The sequence below is a fragment of the Pecten maximus genome, chromosome 16, assembly GCF_902652985.1.
Source record: "Pecten maximus chromosome 16, xPecMax1.1, whole genome shotgun sequence".
Lineage (NCBI taxonomy): Eukaryota > Metazoa > Mollusca > Bivalvia > Pectinida > Pectinidae > Pecten > Pecten maximus.
Window position 1 is genome coordinate 6,244,803 of NC_047030.1, and position 26,087 is coordinate 6,270,889.

At 35.8% G+C, this 26,087-nt stretch overlaps 3 protein-coding genes across 3 annotated transcripts; all 3 read left to right on the plus strand.

The window, feature by feature from the left end:
- The first annotated feature begins 434 nt into the window (after positions 1–434).
- Positions 435–4,098, plus strand: LOC117314573 (putative acyl--CoA ligase YdaB). Its single transcript, XM_033868640.1, has one exon. It carries the CDS (start codon positions 435–437, stop codon positions 2,112–2,114), a length of 1,680 nt encoding a protein of 559 aa, XP_033724531.1. The 3' UTR covers positions 2,115–4,098.
- A 2,418-nt stretch (positions 4,099–6,516) lies between these two features.
- On the plus strand, positions 6,517–10,111 carry LOC117314574. Its single transcript, XM_033868641.1, has 2 exons — positions 6,517–7,467; positions 9,971–10,111. The coding sequence occupies exons 1-2, from the start codon at positions 6,517–6,519 to the stop codon at positions 10,109–10,111; spliced, it is 1,092 nt and encodes a 363-aa protein (XP_033724532.1).
- A 6,945-nt stretch (positions 10,112–17,056) lies between these two features.
- On the plus strand, positions 17,057–24,083 carry LOC117314712 (medium-chain acyl-CoA ligase ACSF2, mitochondrial-like). Its single transcript, XM_033868801.1, has 2 exons — positions 17,057–17,122; positions 21,920–24,083. Exon 2 carries the CDS (start codon positions 21,929–21,931, stop codon positions 23,606–23,608), a length of 1,680 nt encoding a protein of 559 aa, XP_033724692.1. The 5' UTR covers positions 17,057–17,122; positions 21,920–21,928; the 3' UTR covers positions 23,609–24,083.
- Positions 24,084–26,087: the final 2,004 nt, after the last annotated feature.

Below are 26,087 nucleotides of genomic sequence, written 5' to 3' on the forward strand. Positions count from 1 at the left end.
CAGCAGGAAGCAAAATATAACACGGTGTAAAATAGTTCCTGATCACCAGCATAGTAGATTATCTACGGATATAATGCTGCATATACTTTACAAAAGTAAGATAGTTTGGCAATCATTGCTGATGTCCAAAGTTATTTACATCGATAGATCTAGATAACAAAACCACTTGTGTAGTTGTAGTGTGTCAATTATCTTCTTATGAATTAAAATGTGTTATACTGTTATATTAGCAGTCGTGATTGCACTAGGAGTATACGTCAGCATATGCAAGGAAAAGAAAGCACATTTAGCTCGCTTCAACAGATATCTTACAAAAGAAGTGGTCTTCTGAGGCATTACGTTAAGGTTATTACAATAAGAACATACATCCCATAACAATCCAGGCTTACTTTTTTCTTAACGGTTTGTAATTTACCTCTTTTCAGATTACGGACATGGCTATTCCATCGGACCTCAGTTATCTCCACACTCCAGCAAATAAACCCTACAACTATACCACAGTTGCCCAGGCAGCACGAAAAAATGCTCAATTACGTCCAAATCAAGAAATCTTAGTCCTTAGAGAATTGGACGGGTCACGATCAAGTTTGACCAATGCCAGTCTGTACCAACAGGCAGGACACCTGGCTAGATACCTGGTGAAACAAGGAATTAAGAAAGGCGAAACTGTGGCCTTGTTAGGCCCGAATACACTAGAGATGGCAATTGCGACCTTAGGAATAATAAAAGCTGGAGCTGTTGTCTTCACTATCGTTCTCAACATGAAAAAAGAAGATGTAATGGCACAACTTCAAATTGTCAATGCCAAACTCATCTTGGTCGATTGTGGTAAAAATGACAGTTTTCTTCATTCTTTTAAGTCTATACTGGATAACTGCGGAGCTCTCACAGCAGATCCATCTACTGAGCATGATATTAAAGTACTTTTTCTTAGAGAAACAGATTTATACAATTTGCCAGTTTTAAATCAAAATATGCTATCACAAAATATAGCAGAAGCGGAACTCCCACATATCTATCCAGAAGACAATGTGATAATATTATCAACATCAGGAAGTACCGGCATACCAAAGATGGTTTGTCATTCCAACTTTGACCGTGCAAACATCGCGAAATGTTCATCAGAGAACTACCAGCGTATTATTTTCAATGACAGGTTATTCTTCTGGGCGTTAGGATCCATTGTAAATAATATCATGCGAAGCAAAACTAGGGTATTTTTGGAAACAAGTGTGACATTGAACAGTCCAAATATAGATTTTACCTGGCGTATTTTGAAAGAAGAGAGATGTTCGGACGCTTTGCTTCCGGCTCCAGAAATCCGCAAATTACTTGAATTATCAAAGTCTGTTACAATGGACGGAATTAGGCTGAAACATATATTTACTGGCGGCCAGATCATTGGTAAGTACTGTACTGGAGCATTAGGGCAACTCTGTCAGAAATTTGTGGTTTTATATGGCGCAACTGAGTGTCAAGGCATCTGTTTGAAAACCATAAGTGATTGCCACGAACTTCTTCAGGCTGGAGATGTTGGTGAACCCGTCGCGGGGGTTGAAATCAGGGTCGTTGACAACCAAGATAATCCAATCAAAAGGGGTTTAACTGGTAAAATCCAGGTACGCTCACCGTTGGCAATGACGGGATATGTTTCCAACCCAGAGAAAACAAAAGAGGTTTTTACAGAAGAGCAATGGTATAGAACAGGCGATATCGGTAAGGTCTCATTAGATGGCAATCTCATTATTCAGGGAAGAGAGGCTGAGATTATAGACAGAGATGCAAAGAGGATATATCCTAGCATGTTGGAGGCCGTTCTTAAAGACATGGAAGCAATCAAAGAAGTATGCGTGGTACCTGTTCCGGATAAAAAGCTGTATGAAGAGGTTTGCGTGTGCTTTGTACCTTTCGGGAAACTCACCCCGGAGGATGTTAAACAGTTTTTCAAGGAAAATTATTTCAAGGCGAAAACTTTCGGCGGGTTGAACGAAATTCCGCCTTATTTCTTAAAGTTTGAAACATTTCCGAAATTAGGATCTGGCAAACTTGACAAAAAAGCGATACGTCAACAAGCCACTTCAACATTAGAATTGACAATGGAATATGACAATTAAACGATGAGAATAACAACATCGAAAATAAGTGCATGAAATAAAGTATATCAACGTGTAAAAATGGACGTTTTAGTTGACTGGGAAAACAGGTAAAAAAAACTCCATTTATAGTTAATGTCAACGTTTTCAGTGTTTATAATGTTTTACGTAAACCTGCTTGTATTTGTTGAATGTCGACTTTTGCAACCAACTAAACGATACTCAAATCAATTAATTATCACAAAAACAAATTCCCAGTATATTCATAAAGCACATGGGATATCTGTTATTTGACAATTTCCGTGTACCGAGAGGTTGAAATTAAAACCAGAGGACCCTCAAGGATATAATCTGGCATGGTTTGAAAGATAAAATCAATAACAAAAAGTCTAAATGAGAACTTTTCGTTATAAAATGAGGAGATTTTTGTGTGCATTGTAATTTTCGTGTAACTCACTCCAGACAGAATACCGACAGCTGGCTAAGCGAATCATCACTCTGAATTAAACTATGTAGTAATGTAAGCTGTTCTGACATCATGTCTGGCATATGATATTTCTAATAACCCAAAGCAGATGAGATAGCGATGGAAATGAACAAGTTAGAAGCTCGCATTGAGACACTTATTTAGGAGGATAGTTTTGGGGCCTGTGTACCAACCACACGTGCTACTTTCTCTTTTGATCGATACCATGACCATTTCGGTTTGGTAAGTTATGATGGATACGAATCGAAACCGTGGCATATACGAGGGCTGATTGATATATAGTCAGAGAATAATAGGATTTTAAAATGATATCCTTGAGTACCTCATTTAATACGAGGCTCACAACTTAGCAATCAGCCATCGTAGCTGAGATTTTTACTCCCTAGGATAAGCAGAATGCATGGGTAGTTGATTTGGGGAAGAGGTGTTGAGCTAAGTAATATTAATTGCGCTTTCCCCAGTTGTTCCCGGTTAGAGAGGCCAGCGAGTTTAGTGGTCCAATATTTTTCATGAAAAGCTGTAGATACATGTAGTTGGATGTAAAGTAATCAATACCGAAGAATTATTTATGGATGTATAAGGAATTACTTTTATTCAATATGCACATATTATTCATACATCTACTGTTGTTATTTTTTGAACTTTTGTGACATGATATAAAGCTGTTTATCTAAGCGATGAGATAGTAAAAATACCGTAAACGTATGTACAAGTTATTGTACGAAAATATGTTTAGATACAACAGAGAAATAATGCGACAGTGTCAATGCAGGCAATCGTAGGATTTGTGTAAGAAGTAACTACACGATATGTTTGTCTAAAATGTGAGATATCAAATAAACATTAGTTACATTCTCTGATACTAGTAGTATTTGTCTTGGCCTGCTGATTACAGTGCGTTAAAACTGATGAGTCTGGAAACTTCTCTTTAAAACTACATAAATATTTAGAGACAAGAGTTTGACGAATTTTCAACTGTAGCAGAAGTTTTATTTGTAATATCCCAAAATGTGCTTCATCTATCTCCATTCTACTCGACAAATGTCAGAATTAGAAAATGCTATTAAAACCGTCTGTAACGGTATAATGGGTGCAACGTATTATATGATTCAAATAACATTTCATATTGTTACCTTCTGTCCCTAGGTTCATGATATTAAATATTTTCTACTGTTTCCCGGGAAATTTGATAGAAAATGGTAACATGACAGTCAGTAGACAAAATGCTGACCGGCCTGGGACATCCGAAGGCGCTCAAGCATTGAAATTGATATTATCAAGGGTCTTTCTTATCACAATTACCGTGGTAACAGGAATGTCTGCTTCCAGCAGATTTCATGATATATCAGACGAGGATCTTTTAAATGGCTAATATTTGATTAATTGTTTGATATATTCAGATTACAGAACGGTTGTATCATGCCTTTAATATCAATCAACAACATAAATCCCACCAGGTGTCGTGGCCAGACCGATGTTTCCGAGACTGACTGATAAGGAATAAACAAATGTATATTATTTCGTGCTACAATAAATTTCTTCATTATCTCCAACATTATTTGTGTTATACCTTCATTTCTCAGACTATTCATGAATTAGGTTGAGAAATATCTTGATATCATTGTCATAATAGACGTCATCTGTAGGTGAGATGATGGTATGTCTATGTGAGCTTCCAATAGGGAAAGTCTCAAAAATTTACCTTGATATCAACAATTGATATTCTTTTGAGTAAGAAATGCTTGACTTTTTTTAAGAGACCAGCTGATTTTCAAGGGGATTTATGTTGACAGTATTCGACGTCCCAAGTTGAAACCGCCATTCCTGAAAATAGCATCAGTAATTCAAAAGTATATTGTTGTATTACACAAAACATTTCTGTTTTTTGAATATATACTTGCACCTAGACTAGAATTCGCAGACCTTAATTCATATAGTTGCCATGTCATCATAGCCTCTTGATTTATATCGTCAATAATTTTAAAGGTCGAAGAAATAAAGAAGGATGGACAACGAACTCAAAACAGTTCAAAACAAATGTAGCTGAGTAACAAGTGCCAGCGAACTCAAAACAGTTCAAATGAAATGTTATGTAGCTGAGTAACAAGTGCATTTATTTCGAGATTTTTCTTTTATCGGATTGTTTTTAAAAATATGATCATGTCTGTGAATTTGGCCATTGTCACTATTAGTTTGAATTTAAAATGATGATAAGGAATGTCAACAGCTGCAGTCGATCGATAATGTAAATCAACAGGTAGATAAATTCACCGAACCAGCTACCTTGTGACCAAACCGGACACACCGCCCAGTCAGCACATCAACCCAAAGTCACAGTAGAAAGGTGGAATTTGGCTGATCGATATTTCTGAAAAAGATAGGATTTCTTTATATTCACTGTATTTTGAGAGTGTTTCCTGTTCCGTAGTTCTCGTCCATAACAGCGGTCAGAACAAGTCCTTAATATGCATTCCAGGGACGCCAATTCTTCCGATTTCTCATTTCTTATCAATTCCTCTATTTTGACACACTAAATCTGAGTTAGATTCCATCACCTGATACTCATGTTTGTCAAGTTTTCTCATTTATTGTTTGATGGTTTTTAACACCTGGGTGTGTTTGATTCTGTTTACCTAATCGTAATCTCCCGCTGATGAGCCGCCGGCTATCTGCGGTTTTTATGGTTTTTATTGTATTTGACCACTATCAAAAGACTTTGAACTTGAGACGACATAATATCAGTTTAACATAGGTATATGCGGTCATTTTTGGATGATTTTGGTTTTCATGAATTGCATTATCGGTTATACATGAATATTTACACTTTTATGACAACCCAATAGATAATAAACTTACTAGACAGGTTTGCAGTCTATGATAGCATAAGTAACACACAAATCATGACAACATTCCATGCGAATGATTACGTTTTATTAACACACAACACAGCCTTAGGATGTTTAATTTATAGAAAGTTCGAGAAGCGACGCAGTAATGCATATACTCAAACACAAAAATAAATTTTCTTTCTGGTCGAACAATGATACCATATCACAGAGATACTCACTATTGTATGGCTTCGTAAATACTCTTGAGTGCAAGAGTGGAACATACAACTCAAGGAAATACAAAGTTTACGATGGTGACATATCCCTGTCTTCCTTAGCTAGCAACGTCATACCAGATTGGATATCCATGAACAATCAGACCACGTCCACGCCTTTCTTTGAAAAATTCAAGCAACTTTAATTCCAAAATCGACGCGGCCAATATCATAACGTTGTTCATTAAAAGATGAGGTAATAAATAAAATGATTTTATTGAGAATAAGTAATGATTATTATTGCCATGCACTATTTTGTTTATCAAACTGCACCGGCCTGCAGGAAGTTGCATTTGTTAAACAGAAATGTTGGAGCTGTCGGTAAGGCGGGGATTTTTTTTAAAAATATTTTCAATTTTAGTGACAGAACGAGCACACAATATGAAGTTTGTCTCCAAAGCTCTAGCATTTAAGTCTACCAAAGATACCATATCAAGTTAAATTACACATTTTTAGTTTGATAGGCATACAGATTCAATCAAATAACTTAATTTGATTACTTTAAGTCTATAAGTCATACCTGATCAAACCAAAATTGCGCGATATTTAACTACGAACTCAATGTTGATTGCAGTCAAAATTGTCTATAAGTTTTACGAATTACTGACATGACAGAATATTTACATGACCTAAGTTATCTGCACATTCCAGCAGACAAACCCTACAACTATACCACAGTTGCCCAGGCAGCACGTGAAAATGCTCAATTACGTCCAAATCAAAAAAAAAATCTTTAGAGAATTGGACGGGTCACGTTAAAGTTTGACCATTGCCAGTCTGTACAAACAGGCAGAACAGCAGGCTAGATACCTGGTGAAACAAGGAATTAAGAAATGCGAAACTGTGGCCTTGTTAGGCCCGAATACACTAGAGATGGCAATTGCGACCTTAGGAATAATAAAGCTGGAGCTGTTGTCTTCACTATCGTGCCCAACCTGAAAAAAGAAGATGTAATTCAAATTGTCAATGCAAAATTCATCTTGTATGATTGTGGTAAAAATAGCAGTTTCCTAACTCCTTTTAAGGATATACTGGATCGCTGCGGAGCGCTAACAGCAGATCCATCTACTGAGCATAATATTAAAATACTTTCTCTGAGAGAAACAGGTTTATACAATGTGCCAGTTATAAATCAAAATATGCTCTCACAAAATATAGCAGAAGCTGAACTCCCACATATCTATCCAGAAGACAATGTGATAATATTCTCAACATCAGGAAGTACCGGCATACCAAAGATGGTTTGTCATTCCAACTTTGACTGTGCAAACATCGAGCAACGTTTAACAGAGAACTACCAGCGTATTGTTTACAATGACAGATTATTCTTCTGGGGATTAGGATCCATTGTTAATACCGTCATGCGAAGTGAAACTTGGGTATTTCCGGAAACAAACGTGACATTGATTTGTCCAAATATAGATTTTACTTGGCGCATTTTAAAAGAAGAGACATGTTCGGACGCTTTGCTTACGTCTTCAGAAATCCGCAAATTACTTGAAATGCCCAAGTCTGTTGCAGAGGACAGATTCAGGCTGAAATATATACATACTAGTGGTGAGATCATTGACAACTACTGCATTCGAGCAGTGGGACAACTCTGTCAGGAAATGGTGATTTTATATGGCGCAACGGAGTGTCAAGACATCAGTTTGAAAATCATCAGTAATTTCAGCGAACGTCTTCAGACGGGAAATATTGGTGAACGCGTAGCGTGGGCTGAAATCAGGGTCGTGGACAGCCAAGATAATCCCATCAAAAGGGGTTTAACAGGTAAAATCCAGGTACGCTCACCGTTGGCAATGACGGGATATCTTTCCAACCCAGATTTATCGAAGGAAGTTTTCACAGAAGAATATTGGTGTAGAACAGGCGATATCGGAAAAGTATCTCATTATACAGGGAAGAGAGATTGAGGTCGTAACCAGAGGTTCAAAAAGAATATATCCTAGCAAGGCGAAACCTCTCGGCGGGTTGAACGAAATCCCGCCTTATTTCTTAAAGTCTGAAACGTTCCCGAAATTAGGCACGTCAGCAAGCCACTACAAGATTATTATTGACATAACCTTGAAAACGTTACTATGTATATGTACCTGATGAAAATTGTCTGAACATGTTTGTGTGTGTGTGTTTTGTTTTATTTTGTTGATGTTTTTGTTTTGTTTTTGTTTTTGTTGTTTTTTGTTGTTGTTGTTGTTTTTTACAACTAACTCTAGATAGAATATCGCCTGCTAGCTAAGCAAATCGTCATCCTGAATTCTATCAAACGAAAAATGTCTGCATTACTATCGATCTAAGTTTATGAAGTATATCATTCTTAAATGGAAAGTCGTGTTTTCATTTTTAGAATTATAATTCAATCGGAGATAAGATCCTGTTCGCCTTCATCTGGCAATAAGACAGACGAATAGTAGAAAAAAAGAAGAACAAAAGATCAATAATTCAATAGATTTCATAATGTTCAATATTGGTTTACAAAAAATAATAATAAAGCGATTATTTTGAATGTAGCATGCTAATTTGTCGTGTTTGCCATCGTAGGATATGGATATTGAAATTGGTAACATGACAGACCCATAATCCGCACTAGGTAGACCTTTGTATATGTTAGCTGTAAAATTGCTAGTTTGTAAAATATTCATTGTTCTACAAATAACTTCTTGATCAAAGTTGTGGACAGCTGTGGGCGATAAACATATGGTGTTTATGATCATAAATAATCATTGTTCTGTATATTGATACCATCCCCACAAAACAAAACATCAATAAATTTGTAGAAGTTCGTAACACATTAACAATAAAGGATGACATTAATTTGATTACGTTTCTTGTCAAAGTAGTTTTAAAATAGCACTCTTCCAGATACGATATCACTAATTCTGTCAACTATGATATTAGCAGTATAATATATAACCTCAAATAATGTTCAAAGAAAGAAAAATCTATAAACAATGATATTTTTAATGACTTAAAATTACCATAGTTGTAGGTAACCCTTATGAGAACTGAGATCAAAAGTTATTGATATTAGTAATATAATTAATCAATAACCAAAGATATGGGTAGCTGTTCATTATTTCCGTGAAATAGCCTAGCGTTAGTACTAAAAGTGTTGCTGGAGCTTCCGCCATCATCTTCCGCGATAATAAAGAAACTATCACTTGTATTGTATTTTGACAAACTGACATATTGAAAACAATTTCTTTAAATTAAAGAACAAACTTGTAAATGAAATACAGTAAAAATGGCAGGGAGGGAAACAAATATCAAATTACTTTTCGCATGTCTCATCTTTGTCTGGTTTGATATTGAAAGAAGAGAGACAAACAAGAATATGGAAGATGGTTTGTATGTAGAGGTGTAGATGATAATGTGGGTGGTTTAGCTAAACGATTTGTATTCTGATATTCTTTCCTAACCACAGCTTTTGGTACGCCACACTTTTGGTGAGAAGCTATCTTAACCATTGCATGAGAAGTATTTAATAACTTATTTAATAAGACTTATGTGTTGAAGTATCATTTACTCCCAATAATATTCATATTTATTTTTTATTATGTACAAGATATTAAACTGTTCATCTAACCGATGAGATACTGAGAATACGACAAAATAATGTACAAATTATTGAACGAAAACATGTATAGTTACAATAGAGAAATAATTCGGCTGAACAGTGTCTATGCAGGTGCAAAGGCAGCACATGCAATGTCGTGTATAAGCCGTTAGCGCCGAAAAGGGCAGCTCCGGATGTATGCTACCCAGGGAGCAGAGGATAATATTGGCTGGTTGCAAAAGCCTGATAACCACTGATAATAATTTGATAACCGCTTTGGGGCGGATTTATTGCTGTGATGTAGCTGTATATAAAACTCCAAATTATTTATATCTTTTATATTATAGATAGACTTTAGAAGAAAGTCTCTAGATCTAGTCGACTATATATTTCAATCTTTTAAATTACTATAAACATTGAATTTTGAATTCATTGACACTCGCAACTTGTACTTTTCTACCTAACCAACTATTCGATTAGAATGAATTTTCAAAATTGAAGCATAGCTAAAATTAATTTGTCAATGTGTATAGGAGAGTGATAGGTGAATCATTAATATGTAATTGTATCTATAATCATTAATATGTAATTGTATCTATACATTCCATCAATAAACAGTATCGCATTTAATTATCGTTATTGCCCCCCTACTGTTGGTTGTTGTTGTTGTTGTCGTAGAGATGACAAGAGCCCAGGTTCGATGTCTTATATTTGATTGTGTAATCGTATAGCTTTACAGTATTCTACTTAACTCACGCCCAGCTCTCAATGAAGATGGCGGTGAAGGTGTCGTTGCGTCCCAGGAGTTCCAAGTGTCAAGTGCCAAGTGCGAGGAGCAGATATTCTGCTCCCGTATTTATGGACACAACTAGGAACCCGGTTATTACGCCGTCACAAACACCCGAAAAACAATCGTTGGCCCGATTGACCCAACCACATCAAGATTCTGTCAAATTGAACCAATTTTAGCTTCAATCTACAGAATCCTGGCGCCAATTGTTTATGTTTCTGGCTGCAGAGCCAGGTGTCTTGGTGGCACACGTCGGCAAATTCACTAGTGACTATTTACATGACATTTCAATTTACTACGTAGACAAATTAATATACAATATTGGTCACCAAATTCTAGGTTTGACCCGGAAACAGTTATGTTTCGAGAACATTCTAGAAAGTTCTACACTATACATTCAAGTAATATCATATCCAAGGCCGCGTTACATAATGACCTAACATCACGTGTAACATCACATGTATAACTAGTGCTAATGACCCTAAGGTCGAATACTATAAACATCTACTATGAAAACATAATAATGGCAAAATTATTGTTTACTCCAGTGATGCTGAAATCCAGGCAGAACTGGTTTGGAGCAGTCACAGCTAGTACCTACAGTTGAGTGTAGACTAAAGGTTACACCCAAGTGCACTCCGAGTGCACTCCATTTGGACTTGGAGTGCACTCCGTTTGGACTCCAGGTAAACTTGGAGTGCACTCCAAGTGGACTCCGAGTCTACCTGGAGTCCTATAAGACACCATGCCTACCCCAGTTCTATAATCAGACTATATCATATATATATATATATTAATACTTTGATGCTTTTAATATAATTTACATATAAATAAATAGATTTTTACAAATTACTTTTGTTCTGTTAATATTACTATTAACATTTGTTTAGTCTACTAGGAATATTTCTTTTATTGTTTATACATGGTAATAATGCCTACATGTTAAATTTATATTTATTAAGATCCATAAAAGACAGTTATACAATTTATGCTATAATCAGGTTTCTATGAAAGTTAATTGCTTATTATTTCAGATGTAAGTAATTGTATTTCATTTTATTAAGGAATTGAAAATTATTTCAATTAGAATATTTATTACTGTACATATATCATGACTGTAAAGGAAGTTCAGATAATATATCTATATTACGTTATTGATTATTCAAAATATTGAAAGTTTACAGTATTCAATGAATTATGTGTTTTTTTATATAAGACATTCTCTACATATATGTACTCAATTCAGGCAAGTAATTATAAAATGAACAATCATTTTAGTTGATATATAATAGGTTATATATTTAAATGTATCATTAGAAAAATATACATTTACAACTGTACATATTCACGAGCATTACCTAGTTAAATTAATGTTCTGACATAACGTACACACAAGTATGTAGTTCTGGACTACCCATAATGAATGACAGTATCTGTTTAATTGCTATTATTATTGGTCATGCATGACTGACTCTGGCCTGACACCCCTGATACTGTGCCAGGTGAGTTTTAGGAGCCAGCTACAGGTACTGTCCTGAGTTCACAGAAATACCTGTGTCAATACTGTCACTGTATGGCTTCAAATGATGAAGCTGTGCAAAGCAGGGTCACAGTGTTATAACCTCAGGCCAATTAACAGAACAGTAAGATTATCTCCTAGCTGACTTGAAGGAAAGGATTGTAGCTCTCCATTTGAGAGGCCTTAATCAGACCAAAATTACATGTATAAACTAAATACCAGTGTAATTAAGGTGGAAATGTCAAGATAAGTTGTAAAACCATTAACAAATTGGTTAACAGATTTAAGAAGACAAACTCTATTGAAATGAAGTCATTCTTTACTGAAATTAGAAAGTAAAAATAAGCGGTTTCTTATTACATTGTAACCTGTCTAAACCGTAAGTCCTTGAGACCAAACGTATTGGCTACCGGTTTATGCAAGTGTCCGGTATGTAGAGGTACAATGTTGAATGATATAAGTTCAAAAAAAATTAATGCAAATCAAATTAAGAAATGATGCAGTTCTTATCTTGTAATATTCAAAAATATAAAGACATTGCTTTAAAAAATTAATTGTAAAGAAAGAGATTAAAGTAAAAAAAAAAAAAATTCAGTGTAATTCAAAAGGGTATCAGGAATGTAAATTCACCATTTCCCAAAACCAACCTATAGCTTTATACCTGTAATTAGTACACATTGTTCTCATCCAGGAAATAAGAATATAGAGCCTGAGGTAAAATTTGCCCCAGGGCAGTTGGACACGGCAGCCTATGTACCATTTACCTGTAAAACTGACCTGTTGGAACTACATCGTTTTCTATCCCATTCAGTCAATAGCTATCATGATATGTGTCACTCATACATTGTATGTAACAGATACAGGTCATGAATGTACAATGGTTGTTCAAATTGCCAATTATAAAATCATAAAGTTAAATGTTCAAACTTTAAAAAAAAAATGCATAATGCCCGCTGCAGTTGGTGTATGGAATGTTTGATAAGTATTTACTCAAACATGAAAATTATATTAATCTATGTTGATTTACATATTGACCTCTAATACTCTATACATGCTTCCATTATAATATCAAAGACATAAAGCAATAGTACCAGTTTGAAATAAATTTTTTTTCAAATATTTTTTTTTCTATAAATGACTTTTAACTGTTTTAATAATACTGTAATAGGAATGGACAATCATATAATTTCAAAAGTGTCAGATATCGACCGTCACAAGTCTGTACCTTTATTGCTATAAGACCTTGATAAAGGTTAGCCGGAGTTTCCTCTGGCCCTGACACCATATTACACCAGACATGGTGTGTGTCAGGGCCAGAAGAAACTGGGGCTAGGTAAAGGTAAGGTGTGATGACCAGTTTCCATCTAACAATTAAGAGGGTCTTTATCTAGTTAGATGACCATGTGTACACCTGTCCAGATCTTCACACCTTACTAGGTAAACTTGGAGGAAGGGGTCATTATTGGGGTCAGTGTAAGTCTGTCTTTTCTCCACACCCCTGTAAGTGGGGGGGGGGGGGGGGGGGGGGGGGGGATGTATCTGATATAACTGTTAAAAGAACTCCATGTATGACCTGGATTTAATGAGGCAGGCATAACAAAAAAAAGTTGGTTTACCAAAGAAATGTAAGTCTGATGTTAAACTGTAAATCAAAATTAGACATTAGATCCGGAAAATGCTATCCAGGTGATAAAAAAAACCTTTCTTTTTTATTGTATGTTAAGATAACTATAAACTGTTGGAAGAAAAGTATTTGAAATATATTAAAAACAGTACTTAGTACTTCAAGTACAAATTATGTCCAGTACACAATCAAACTCTACATTTTGAGAGACCACAAACAACTTGCCAAATTTATATACATTTTTGTTTATTGCCAATTTTATACTAATTGATGTGGCTTGTTAAAACTCTTCAAATCAAAGGAATGCTATCATACATTTTTCAACGAAGTGCCAGATCTATTCATTTTATGTAGGGTTTAACCAACGAAAAATGAACCAACAAAATAATAAGATGATATATACAAAGATAAAACAGTAACACATAGCTAATTGTTACATGTTTAAGGAGTCAAAATGTATAAGAGTATACATCTATCTATAAACATTATGTATATATGTACTTGGTTACGGGTACATGTGATACATGTGGACCCAGGTAGGATTGGGGCCTGAGAGGACTCCAGGTAAACTTGGAGTGCACTCCGAGTGCACTCCAAGTTTACCTGGAGTCCAAACGGAGTGCACTCGGAGTGCACTTTGTGTAACCTTTAGTCTACACTCAACTGTATCTACAGTAAAATAACACATTTCAATAATTCATTTAAAGCGACACTTTCAATATCAACTTTAAAGCTGCATAGTTACTTGTAACAATTATCATTGTTTACAATATCAATAATAACAATATATACTCTTATTGTATCTATCCCTTTTTCTTCAGGGTCAGTCAGTGACACCTTCAATAGTGTCACATTATCTTATTTGTCTAGATTTGTGCACCTTCATAATTGCCTGGAGGCGTGTAAAGTATTAGATAAAAAGTATCATAGTAGATGAAGCCAGGTCTTCATACATTTTTTCAATGTTTTTTATATTTCCCTAGTTTTATTTTTTGTTTTAGTTAATGTATCTATTGGTTTAGTTTGGAAGTGCTTAACGTCCTAGTAACATGTAAGGTTATATAAGGTATTATATCTTTAGTAGTACGATTACTAGTTTTGTTTTTCGATCGACGTTTATATTTAAAAAAAAAAAAAAAAATTCTACATCAAACTTTATAGGAAAGGTCAGGTAGACGTAATGAAAAGATAATTTAAGCCTAATTAGTTCGTACCTCGTGTCATTTTGACGACAACACGACAACCCCAGTTGTGCGAGTCGCACAAACGTAAAATGTAATTTTACCGCAGCAAATACAGTGTTAAAGCAGATGTGTCCTTGGTAACGACAAAAATAACTGAAATAATTGACATGATAAGGAATTCGTCCCAGTGCGTCTCAAGAAATAGTAATAATAACATTCAACTGTCAAAATCGAATATAGATGTGTGTCGGGAATTTTGTTTTCCTGATCTAACTAAAATTGCAATGGGCACAACTAGGAACCAAGAGAAACCTAATTTAATGTTTTAGAAATACCATTCCTGAAATTCTTAAGAAATAACCATAGCAAGTATTTTTTTACGGACGGACAACGAACCATGGGTCATGAACCATTGACTTAAGGACGATTTTTGAAAAGCCCACTATCATCGGTGGGATAGGCTTGCTGGGTACTAGAGTATCCCTAGCAACATATTGTCCAACTAAAGACTGTCCAATCATTCTTTGATAATTAAATCTTTCAAACTCAAACCTTTATCTAGATTTTCAATTCAATGAAATAAAAATTTAACCACAATTAAAAGAAACGAGAGACTGGATAAGTGAGGTAAGTCAGGTAAAGAAAGCTATTCCTAAAGAATGGAAGGACAAAATCAAGGGAGATAAACGGGTAAATGTACAAACTGACTCTGATTTATAAGTCTTTGATAAAGGAGTGGGTGTAAAAATTGATCAGGTAAATAATAAGTTTCTTTACATAGCATTTATAAGAAAAAAGAAATCAGAGTCATACTGCAGAGGTATTTGGGAAGATTTGTATAAGTTAGAAAGCAGTGGTTTGATTTTTCATGGATTATTTGAATTTATCAATAAAATTTTAATAGATAATAACGAAAATTTTTTTCAAATGGAAGCTATTCCATAATATTCCTCCAAATGGAATCTTACTTAAAAGATGGAATATTATTGATAATAATGACACTGCCACGTCTCTAATAGAAGGGTAGACAGTTGTTCAATTGTGTCTTTATTCAAAATATTCCTTGAGAGAAAATTACTCCTACAACGATATAGAGATATAAAATTATTGAAAAGCATAGCAATGTATTTAAACGAGTAACATGTAAAAAACGAATAAAAACTATTAAAAGATTCAAGAGAAAAGGTGCAATGGTGATAAAGATGGCTCTGTAAGCTTATTAGCTCTTAAAATGTACTAAAACGTAAAGTTATGATCTATGTGTAAAGATGGGTAAGTTAAAGTATTATGTTTAAATGAAAAGGGCGTATAGGTACTATATACGCTGCGTGTGTATAGGTTGTGATGGTGTTTTTACTGTGAGAAAGATGGTACATGTATTCCCTATTTTTGTGTGGACTGGTTATAAATAAACACGTATATATGCAAGCATGCTACCGTTAGTATGGAGAGAGAGAGAGAGAGAGAGAGAGAGAGAGAGAGAGAGAGAGGTGATGAGGGGGTGGTTATTACTTTCTAGGATGAAATTACGAACATCCCGTTTGTATGATGTGTATAATGTATATGTAGTGTGTTGTCATAGTGTACACAGGTAGGATTTAAGAATACTTCGCTTTGTGAACGAGATGAAATGTAAAAGTGTCTTAATAGTATAGTAATGAAATAGAATGAGAAGAATAAATTAACGTTGTGACTATATCCATATAACATTTAGATATATAGCCTATATCTGAGCATAAAAAAAATCAATTACTATTTTGGTACAATCAAGTCGGGCCTGCAGTTTTATTGTGATACTGCTTAATCTTTAAAAGATCTGCAAATTCATCTTAAACATCCGCTCATAAAAAAATTCTTTACACTACTTTTCTTCATTCAGAACTTAAGAAGCGATTTTTTTTTTCTCTTGTAATGAGATTTTTCTCTTCCAAGAAAGGGGAACGGCTGTATCAGTATATATTTCTGAACTATCCTGAATCATATTTCACAAAACATATAGATAGAGTTTATAGAAACCATACCGAATAAGTGAATAAGAGTTTATGTTATGTTCCCTGGCAAAAGAGACACACCAAAGTCTTTAAAATAGTTTGCTATTCCTGGTTCGCCCGATGTCTCTATAATGTCACTAAATTATAGTATACTTCAGTAAGGTAGTACTATGAAGGCGGCATAAGGTCCGCGCTATTACAAGGAAGAAACCGCCAAGGTACAGCAGCTCTGAAAATGTACACACGTGCATGTAGCGAAGAAGACGGGCCGGATTAATATTGACCACAACAATCTATAGGATTTTTAACAACGCCAGAAAACCAAGAGAGGAATAATGTTCTAGAACTAACTACGGGAAAATAAAAACAGGTCGAACCAATTGTTAAAATGCAGAAAGAGAAGTTATTTAATGATTTATGTATTCCGATTTATGTCGGTTTTGAAACGTATTCACTTTTCATAATGATTTAAACGTGGCAAACAGATGTGATTTTATATCTACGTGGTTATGCTGTGTTCAAAGCTTACTGCAGTGTGAACTCAAAGCTTAGTTTTGAATTAGGTGTTCTTTAATTCGATTTGTTGCTTTGAATTCGTTTTGAAAACAAGTTCAATGGCGTGTCAACAGATGTAGTTGATCAATAGATAAAAATTAACAAGTATATTTACCGGACCCAGCCATGTTGTGGCCAAACCAGACACATCACCCAGCCAGCAGAAATCACGGAGAGCAGTGGACAGGTGCACGCTGACAAATCTATATTTCAGTAAAAGGTAACATTTCTACATATTGTCATCATGGGTTTCCTGTTCCGTGTATACGTAACAGTATTTCTGTAATAATAGTTGTAATTGTATTAATGCTAATTCTTTGTCTCGGATTGTAATCTACTTTTTTTTCAATTGTTCTTCCTGCAAGATTTCGGCTGCACATTTTATTTACATAAACTTGTGAATTACGGATAGAATCAGATTTGCAAAAACAAATACTATTTTGTCGCGTGCTATTTTTGCTTTAACCGTACATACTGGATTCTGCTTTTTTATTCCAATTCCTTGTTTCTTATTTTCATTGTTTGGATATTTTCTGATACATCAGTGAGATGTCACGGACCTGAAGCCTCAAACAATATGTTATAAATAGAGTCATATAGGTCCTTCTATTAAAAGTATTGAGCGATATCACAATTGTCTCCATATAAACCAACATTGTGTATTCTTTTCATTATCGGCGGTGACCTCGTTTTGTTTAGCGTCAGGCACTTGCAAATTTAGTTCTGATGTAGTCGATCAACAACAAGTGTTAAAAAGCTTCACATATTCATTCTGGTGACAATTAGTTATATACGATGGAGGTGGGAATGTACTAGTATTTTGTTTTCCACCCAAAGACGCGCAATATCGTTGTTGTATAACAGGAATACACTCTGACACTTTGGCGCCTAACTAAAATCTCACGGTGCTGATATTGAGAATCTCGGGTTGAGACTTTGGTAAATGACAATTAAATCTCGGTATGGCTTTTACTTCAGCGGACGGAACCTGTTTATTTGGCACAGTAGGCAGAGCCGTAGATTATTGGGCCATGGACTCGGTTGTAATTCCTTTCGGGGCTGTCGGCAGGAATGTGATGTGTGTGTTTTTTCACACTCATTTTAAACTTCTCTAATTCACCAGTGGTGTTATTAAAACTTGCCTTTATCATATCGAAATTTCCCGTTGATTAGCCACCGCCTATCTGCAATTTTTAACAGTCAGTTCACCTGATATGGTCACTTTTAGCAAGTTCTATGAGCTTGAGAAGACAAATATCAGCTTTATGATAATCATTTAATATTATCAGCACATCAAGACGTTCGCTAATAAATACAAGTGATGTAAATGTAGCCTTATGTGTGTGGGCAAACATCACACGGACAACTTGTATAAGTTTCAGGTTTAATCAGAAGGCCTACAAATGTATAAACATGACATGAATAACGGACACGCGACGATGGACATAACATGAACGTAAATAACCAAGACGATTACATGTACAAGTGTAGGATCTTCAATAAAATAACAAGTAATATGATCATATATTTAAAAGACTTACCAGGGACGGATGACTGGTACATTGTAACATGTTGTCATGCTGAGTGCCGTGTCTGGAATGATGGAAAAGTGTGCTGGTGCAGGGTATTGACAGGTGTTTAGCATGCGCACACACTCACCTGCTCACTACAATGACCAATCAGGACAACTTCCACACATACCTTACATTCCAATGCATGACGCAGTATGAGGCGCGGGAACTTACCTGTTGGTCAGTCAACCCTGACCTGTGTTATTATATAACACAATATATATATCCAACTGGCTACATACTCCCCCTCCCTGATGAGATGGCTCCTGGCATCTCAATTAATACCATGTAGGATCAGTTTTAAAACAGATACATGGCATGCTGAGCCAGCAATTGTTCTAGAAACAACTGCAATTAAAACTAGGGTCCACAATTTACAGTTATATTGGGATTAACCCACTAGCCTTAATATAACCAGGGCTGGTAACACCATGGTGCTACATATATATTACAGCAAAACAAACCGGTATACACTGTAGGTTGACCTAAACCAATCTTTACAGATAGGGTTTTGAATCAAGGAGATATCCAACACGGTTCACGGTAAGAACCAAATTATATGACCTTTTCAGGTAAAGGTTCATGTCCAACATAGCCACGAGTTGTGCGGTTGGGCCAGTCCCTACCAGCACCATCATGACTATAAGGTGACTGCATGAACAGTAAACAAAAGTAAATCACATATATAGCTAACATGAAACGGTGATAGTTAAAAAAACAACAACGATGAAATAAAAATTATTACCACACCTGCCTAGGACTTCTCTGGAGGTTGGGCCAGTCCCTACCATCCAGAGCGTTATGCCCTACAGGTATGGTTAAATATCAATTGTAAAATGTATATAAAAATGTTAAAATACTCATTTCATCACAGGAATGTTTTAACACAGATCCATAATCATGGTTTACTTCAGATCTAGATTTTGTAATGAACACTGCAGAGGAAACACCCACTGACCATAACGATCTGGAGGCTGTCTAGGTCTAGCTGACCTTCTTGGTTCAACAACCTCTGAACTGTCGTGTTCCTGGTACACTGTGGACTCAGCACTGTCATTAAGGCTGGATACTGGACCCTGATGGATCCGTTATCACGGATATTGGATCGGAATTGTTGAACACAGGTTCTTGCATGGAAGGGTTTGGTACTCTCTGCAACTTCCGGGACGAGTTGGTCTAGCAGGAGGTAGCTCAAACTCCGAGTCTGACTCAGAATCAGACTCTGAGGATGATACTGGTAATGTGGGCTCTGCCCTTCGGACAGCAACATACTTTGCAGGCTTAACCTTTCGGTTCTGCGAGTTAGGAGGAACTTCCATTGGAATGGAGTTAAAGGGAAGTAGCATGTTACGGTGCAATGTACGGTTACGACCTTTGCCCGATTCATACTTCACCTCATATACAGGAATGTCACTGTTTGGTATTTTTATCACCACACAGGGTTCCCGTTCCCACCTGTCAGTCAGTTTATGTTTGCCCTTGAGACCTACGTTCCGTATCAGTACACGGTCTCCTATTTCCAGTTTGGAGTTCTGAACAGAACGGTCATAGCGACTCTTGTTCTGAGCATATCTCTTTTTAGCTTCACTCTGTGCGGTTTTGTAAGCATTTTCCATCCTAGTTCGCAACTTGCCAACATAGGAGGTGTGATCAACCGCACCCTGCTGACCTGGTTCAGTACCCAGGAATGCGTCCACTGACAACCGTGGATGCCATCCGAACATGAGGTAATGAGGAGAGTACCCCGTGGCATCGCTTTTGGTTGCAGGATCGATGCAGGATATCACGAGGTGATGCCTCACTCCCGAGTGAAATCAAAGAACGCTTCGCGACACCTCTAAGCGAACGACGTATGGCCTGTATTAGGGTACTCGGAGATATGTCTGAATCCATCATCAGACAACGGATCTCATAGCGCCAATCCATATAGGCGACATCACCCTTAAGGGACTCACCTGAGAACTGAGGCACCTTGGGAATATTTTGTTGCTTTGTGGATGGGAATTCATACAAAGAGGCATTACCCTCTATCACTGAGCTTGTTCTCAGCCTGCGAGTTTGTGTCTCCTCACCCAGTGCAACTATCGCATATTTCCCCAAGGCATTTAATGATTTAATTAGATCTGCCTCAGTCCAGGCCCCCAATTTAACCTCCGGCTGGGCAGCAAGTTCCTCTTGAGGAGATTCTGCCATTGTTGATATATTTATATATATATATCTATATCACAAGTTCTACTATGATGAAGCTATACAGTCCTCAAAAATTTTCAATACTACACGTTTCATCCAACACCTGGCTAAAAGTGGTGAGGGATGGATTCCGTCCTTATATAAAGAAAAACAGACGAACGGCTTGCGTTTGGCTCTAGTATACTTCAACAAGTCCAAGTGGAACCGTACAGAGCTTACCCCAGCAGCTTGATTAACCTGTTGTAGGTAATCGTTCAGGATCTTAATCCTTTCGACCAAAATCGAATCCTCTGTTTCAAATATTTCAGGGTTTTTATGACCTTTAGACTTATTCCACAGCTTGATACTGTATGGAGCGCGGGAACTTACCTGTTGGTCAGTCAACCCTGACCTGTGTTATTATATAACACAATATATATATCCAACTGGCTACATAAATACAATTTTATATCATAATATGTCGTCCAATATATAAACATTTGCGGTTTTCAACGAAAATAAAGACGAATTCACTAGTAGTCGAGGTACCAGACAACATCTTGTGATACCGCGAGCGTAAGAAAGCGTGTATTTTCATGTGATACTGCAAAACGAAAAGCATTAAACTATGTTGAATGTGTCAATTGGATATTCTTTGTACAAAAATAGGGTTCTCACATTTCGGATGATTTGAAATGAAAACTTAATCGAGATAGACAATTGTATGAACAAATGTCCCATCAAATAACTGATTTTGATACTTGTAAATTCGTAACAAATAGTAAACAAACGATTCCAGTATATGTTATTAGGAAATCATTGCTACCGCATTTTTCAGCGTATTAACCTCTCCAAGGGAAAGTCAGCGGGAAGCAAAATATAACACGGTGTAAAATAGTTCCTGATAACCGGCATAGTAGATTATCTACGGATATTATGCTGCATTTACTTAACAAAACTAAGATATTTTGGCAATCATTAATGATGTCCAAAGTTATTTACATCGATAGATAACAAAACCACAAGTGTAGTTGTAATGTGTCAATTATCTTCTTATGAATTAAAATGTGTTATGCTGTTATATTAGCAGTCGTGATGCACTAGGAATATACGTCAGTATATGCAAGGAAAAGAAAGCACATTTCGCTCGCTTCAACAGATACCCCATAAACAAAAAGGTCTTCTGAGGCATTATGGTTATTACAATAAGAACAGACATCCCATAACAATCCAGGCTTATTTTTTTTCTTAATGGCTTATAATTTACCTCTTTTCAGATTACGGACATGGCCTTTCCATCGGACCTCAGTTATCTCCACACTCCAGCAAATAAACCCTACAACTACAGCACAGTTGCCGATGCAGCACGTGAAAATGCTCAGTTACGTCCAAATCAAGAAATATTAATCTTTAGAGAATTGGACGGGTCGCGGTCAAGTTTGACCAATGCCAGTCTGTACCAACAGGCAGAACAGCTGGCTAGATACCTTGTGAAACAAGGAATTAAGAAAGGCGAAACTGTGGCCTTGTTAGGCCCGAATACACTTGAGATGGCCATAGCGACCTTAGGGATAATAAAAGCTGGTGGTGTTGTCTTAACTATTGTTCTCAACATGAAAAAAGAGGATGTAATGGCACAACTTCACATTGTCAATGCAAAATTCATCTTGGTCGATTGTGGTAAAAATGACAGTTTTATTCATTCTTTTAAGGCTATACTGGATCACTGCGGAGCTCTCACAGCAGATCCATCTTCTGAGCATGATATTAAAGTACTTTCTCTGAGAGAAACAGATTCATACAATGTGCCAGTTATAAATCAATATATGCTATCACAAAATATAGCAGAAGCCGAACTCCCACATATCTATCCAGAAGACAATGTGATAATATTATCAACATCAGGAAGTACCGGCATACCAAAGATGGTTTGTTTTTCCAACTTTGACTGTGCAAACATCGAGCAACGTTTATCAGGAAACTACCAGCGTATTATTTTCAATGACAGGTTATTCTTCTGGGCGTTAGGATCCATTATAAAGTATATCATGCGAAGCGAAACTAGGGTATTTTTGGAAACAAGTGTGACACTGAACAGTCCAAATATAGATTTTACTTGGCACATTTTGAAAGAAGAGAGATGTTCGGACGCTTTGCTTCCGGCTCCAGAAATCCGCAAATTACTTGAATTATCAAAGTTTGTTGCAGATGACGGAATCAGGCTGAAACATATAATTACCAGCGGCCAGATCATTGATAAGTACTGTACTGGAGCATTGGGACAACTCTGTGAGAAATTTGTGGTTTTATATGGCGCAACTGAGTGTCGAGGCATCTGCTTGAAAACCATAAGTGATTGCAACGAACTTCTTCAGGCTGGAGATGTTGGTAAACCCGTAGCGGGGGTTGAAATCAGGGTCGTTGACAACCAAGATAATCCCATCAAAAGGGGTTTAACTGGTAAAATCCAGGTACGCTCAACGTTGGCAATGACGGGATATGTTTCCAACCCAGAGAAAACAAAAGAGGTTTTTACAGAAGAGCAATGGTACAGAACATTCGATATCGGTAAGGTATCATTAGATGGCAATCTCATTATACAGGGAAGAGAGATCGAGGTCGTAAACAGAGATTCAAAAAGAATATATCCTAGCATGTTGGAGACCATTTTTAAAGACATGGAAGCAATCAAAGAAGTGTGTGTGGTACCTGTTCCGGATAAAAAGCTGTATGAAGAGGTTTGCGTGTGCTTTGTACCTTTCGGCGAACTCACCCCGGAGGATGTTAAACAGTTTTGCAGGCAAAATTATTTCAAGGCGAAAGCTCTCAGCGGGCTTGACGAAATTCCGTCTTATTTCTTACAGTTTGAAACGTTATCGAAATTAGGGACTGGCAAACTTGACAGAAAGGCGATACGTCAGCATGCAACTACAAGATTGAGATTGACAATGGAAACACAAAACTAAACAGCGATATGATAGTATTAATATCGAAATTAAAAGTACGAAATAAGTATATGAGTGTTCGTTTCACATGACCTGGAAAACAATACAATGTATATATACCTGATGAAAAGTGTATGAACATGTTTGTATGTGTGTGTTGTTTAAACTCACTCCGGATAAAATATCGCCTGCTAGATAAGCAAAACGTCATCCTGAATTCTATCAAACGAAAAAGTATGCATTACTATCGATCTAATTTTATGAAGTATATCATTCTTAAAAGAAATCGTGTTTTCATTTTTACAATTATATTTCAATCGGTGTTTGATAGATTTACAAATATTATCAGGTGAATGTCACGAGTGCCGGATTTAAAAGTCAAATGTTTGAGTTTCTCATACCCTCTAATAAATTCAGTTTTCTCCCGAGTATATCGGGACTTCTGTTTTTCTTCCGAGATAAGATAATGTTCGTCGTCATCTTGAAATGAGGCAGAAAATAGTATGAAAAAATACAAAAGATCAATAATTCAATAAATATCTCATAATGTCAAATATTGGATTGCAAAACATAATAATAAAACGATTTAAAAAAAATGTTACATGCAAATTTGTCGTTTTTGCCATCGTAGGATATGGATATTAAAATTGATAACATGACAGACCAATAATCCGCACTAGGTAGACCTTTGTAAATTCGTAACACATTAACAATAAAGGATGACATTAATTTGATATCGATTTTTGTCAAAGTAGTTGAATATAGCGCTGTTCCAGATACGATATCACTAATTCTATCAACTATGATATTAGCAGTGCATAGAACCCCAAATAATGTCCAAAGACAAATAATCTATAAACAATGATATTTTTAATGACAGAAAATTACCATAGCTGTAGGTAACCCTTATGAGAACTGAGATCAAACGCTAATGATATTAGTAATATGATTAAGCAATAATCAAAGATGTGGTTAGCTTTTTAATCTGTCCGTGAAATAGTCTAGCGGTAGTACTTATGGTGATCCTGGACCTGCCGCCATCATCTTCTGCGATAATAAAGAAACTATCATGTGTATTGTATTTTGACAAACTGACATATTGAATTTTTTGTTCTTTAAATTAAAGATCAAATTTGTAAAAGGAAAAAAAAAACAGTGAAAATTGCAGTTAGGGAAAAAAATATCCGATTACTTTCGCTTGTCTCATCTTGATATTGAAAGAAGAGAGACAAACAAGAATATGGGAGATAGTTTGTATGTAGAGGTGAAGATGATAATGGGTGTTAAGTTAAACGATTGTTATTCTGATATTCTTTCCTAACCACAGAAAAGCTGTCTTTACAATTGCATGAGAAGTATTTAATAACGAAGACTTATTTCTTGATATATCAATTACACCTAATATTATTCATATTCATTTTTTACTATGTACAAGATATTAAACTGTTCATCTAACCGATGAGATACTGAGAATACGACAAAATAATGTACAAATTATTGAACGAAAACATGTATATTTACAATAGAGAAATAATTCGGTTGAACAGTGTCAATACAAGTCCATACGCCGTTAGCGCCAAAAAATGGCAGCTCCGGATGTATGCTACCCAGGAAGCAGAGGATAATATTGGCTGGTTACAAAAGCCTGATAACCACGGATAATAATTTGATAACCGCTTTGGGACGGATTTATTACAGTGATATAGCGGTATATATAACAGATATACTTCAGAAGAAAGTCTCTAGATCTAGTCGACTATATATTTCAATCTTTTAAATTACTATAAACATTGAATTTTGAATCATTGACACTCGCAACTTGTACTTTTCTACCTAACCAACTATTTGATTACCGTTTAGAATAAATTTTCAAAATTGAAGCATAGCTAAAATTAATTTGTCAATGTGTATAGGAGAGTGAGAGGTGAACAATTAATATGTAATGGTTTCTATACATTCCATCAATAAACAGTATCGCATTTAATTATCGTTATCTTATTTGTCTAGATTTTTGCACCTTCATGATTGCCTGGAGGCTTGTAAAGTATTAGATAAAAAGTATCATAGTAGATGAAGCCAGGTCTTCATACATTTTTTTAATGTTTTTATATTTCCCTAGTTTTATTTTTAGTTTTAGTTAATATTTCTATTGGTTTGGTTTTGAAGTGCTTAACGTCCTAGCAACATGTAAGGTTATTTAAGGCATTATATCTTTAGTAGTACGGTTATTAGCTTTATTTTTCGATCCGACGTTTATATATGAAATTAAGCTCTTAATGGTTGGCTTTCATCTATGTTTAATTTTAATCTCCAGAGACACCGTATGCATATTCAGGTAAATCATTGATAAATGCCAGATATTTATAATCATGTCAATATTAAACTGAATCCCTTGATGAGGTTTCTCAATATATCAAATGGATTTTATTGATCCATATTTAAGTATGTAATTGATTACAACTGTATTATCTTGCCCGTGTAGATTGACGAATATGCATTA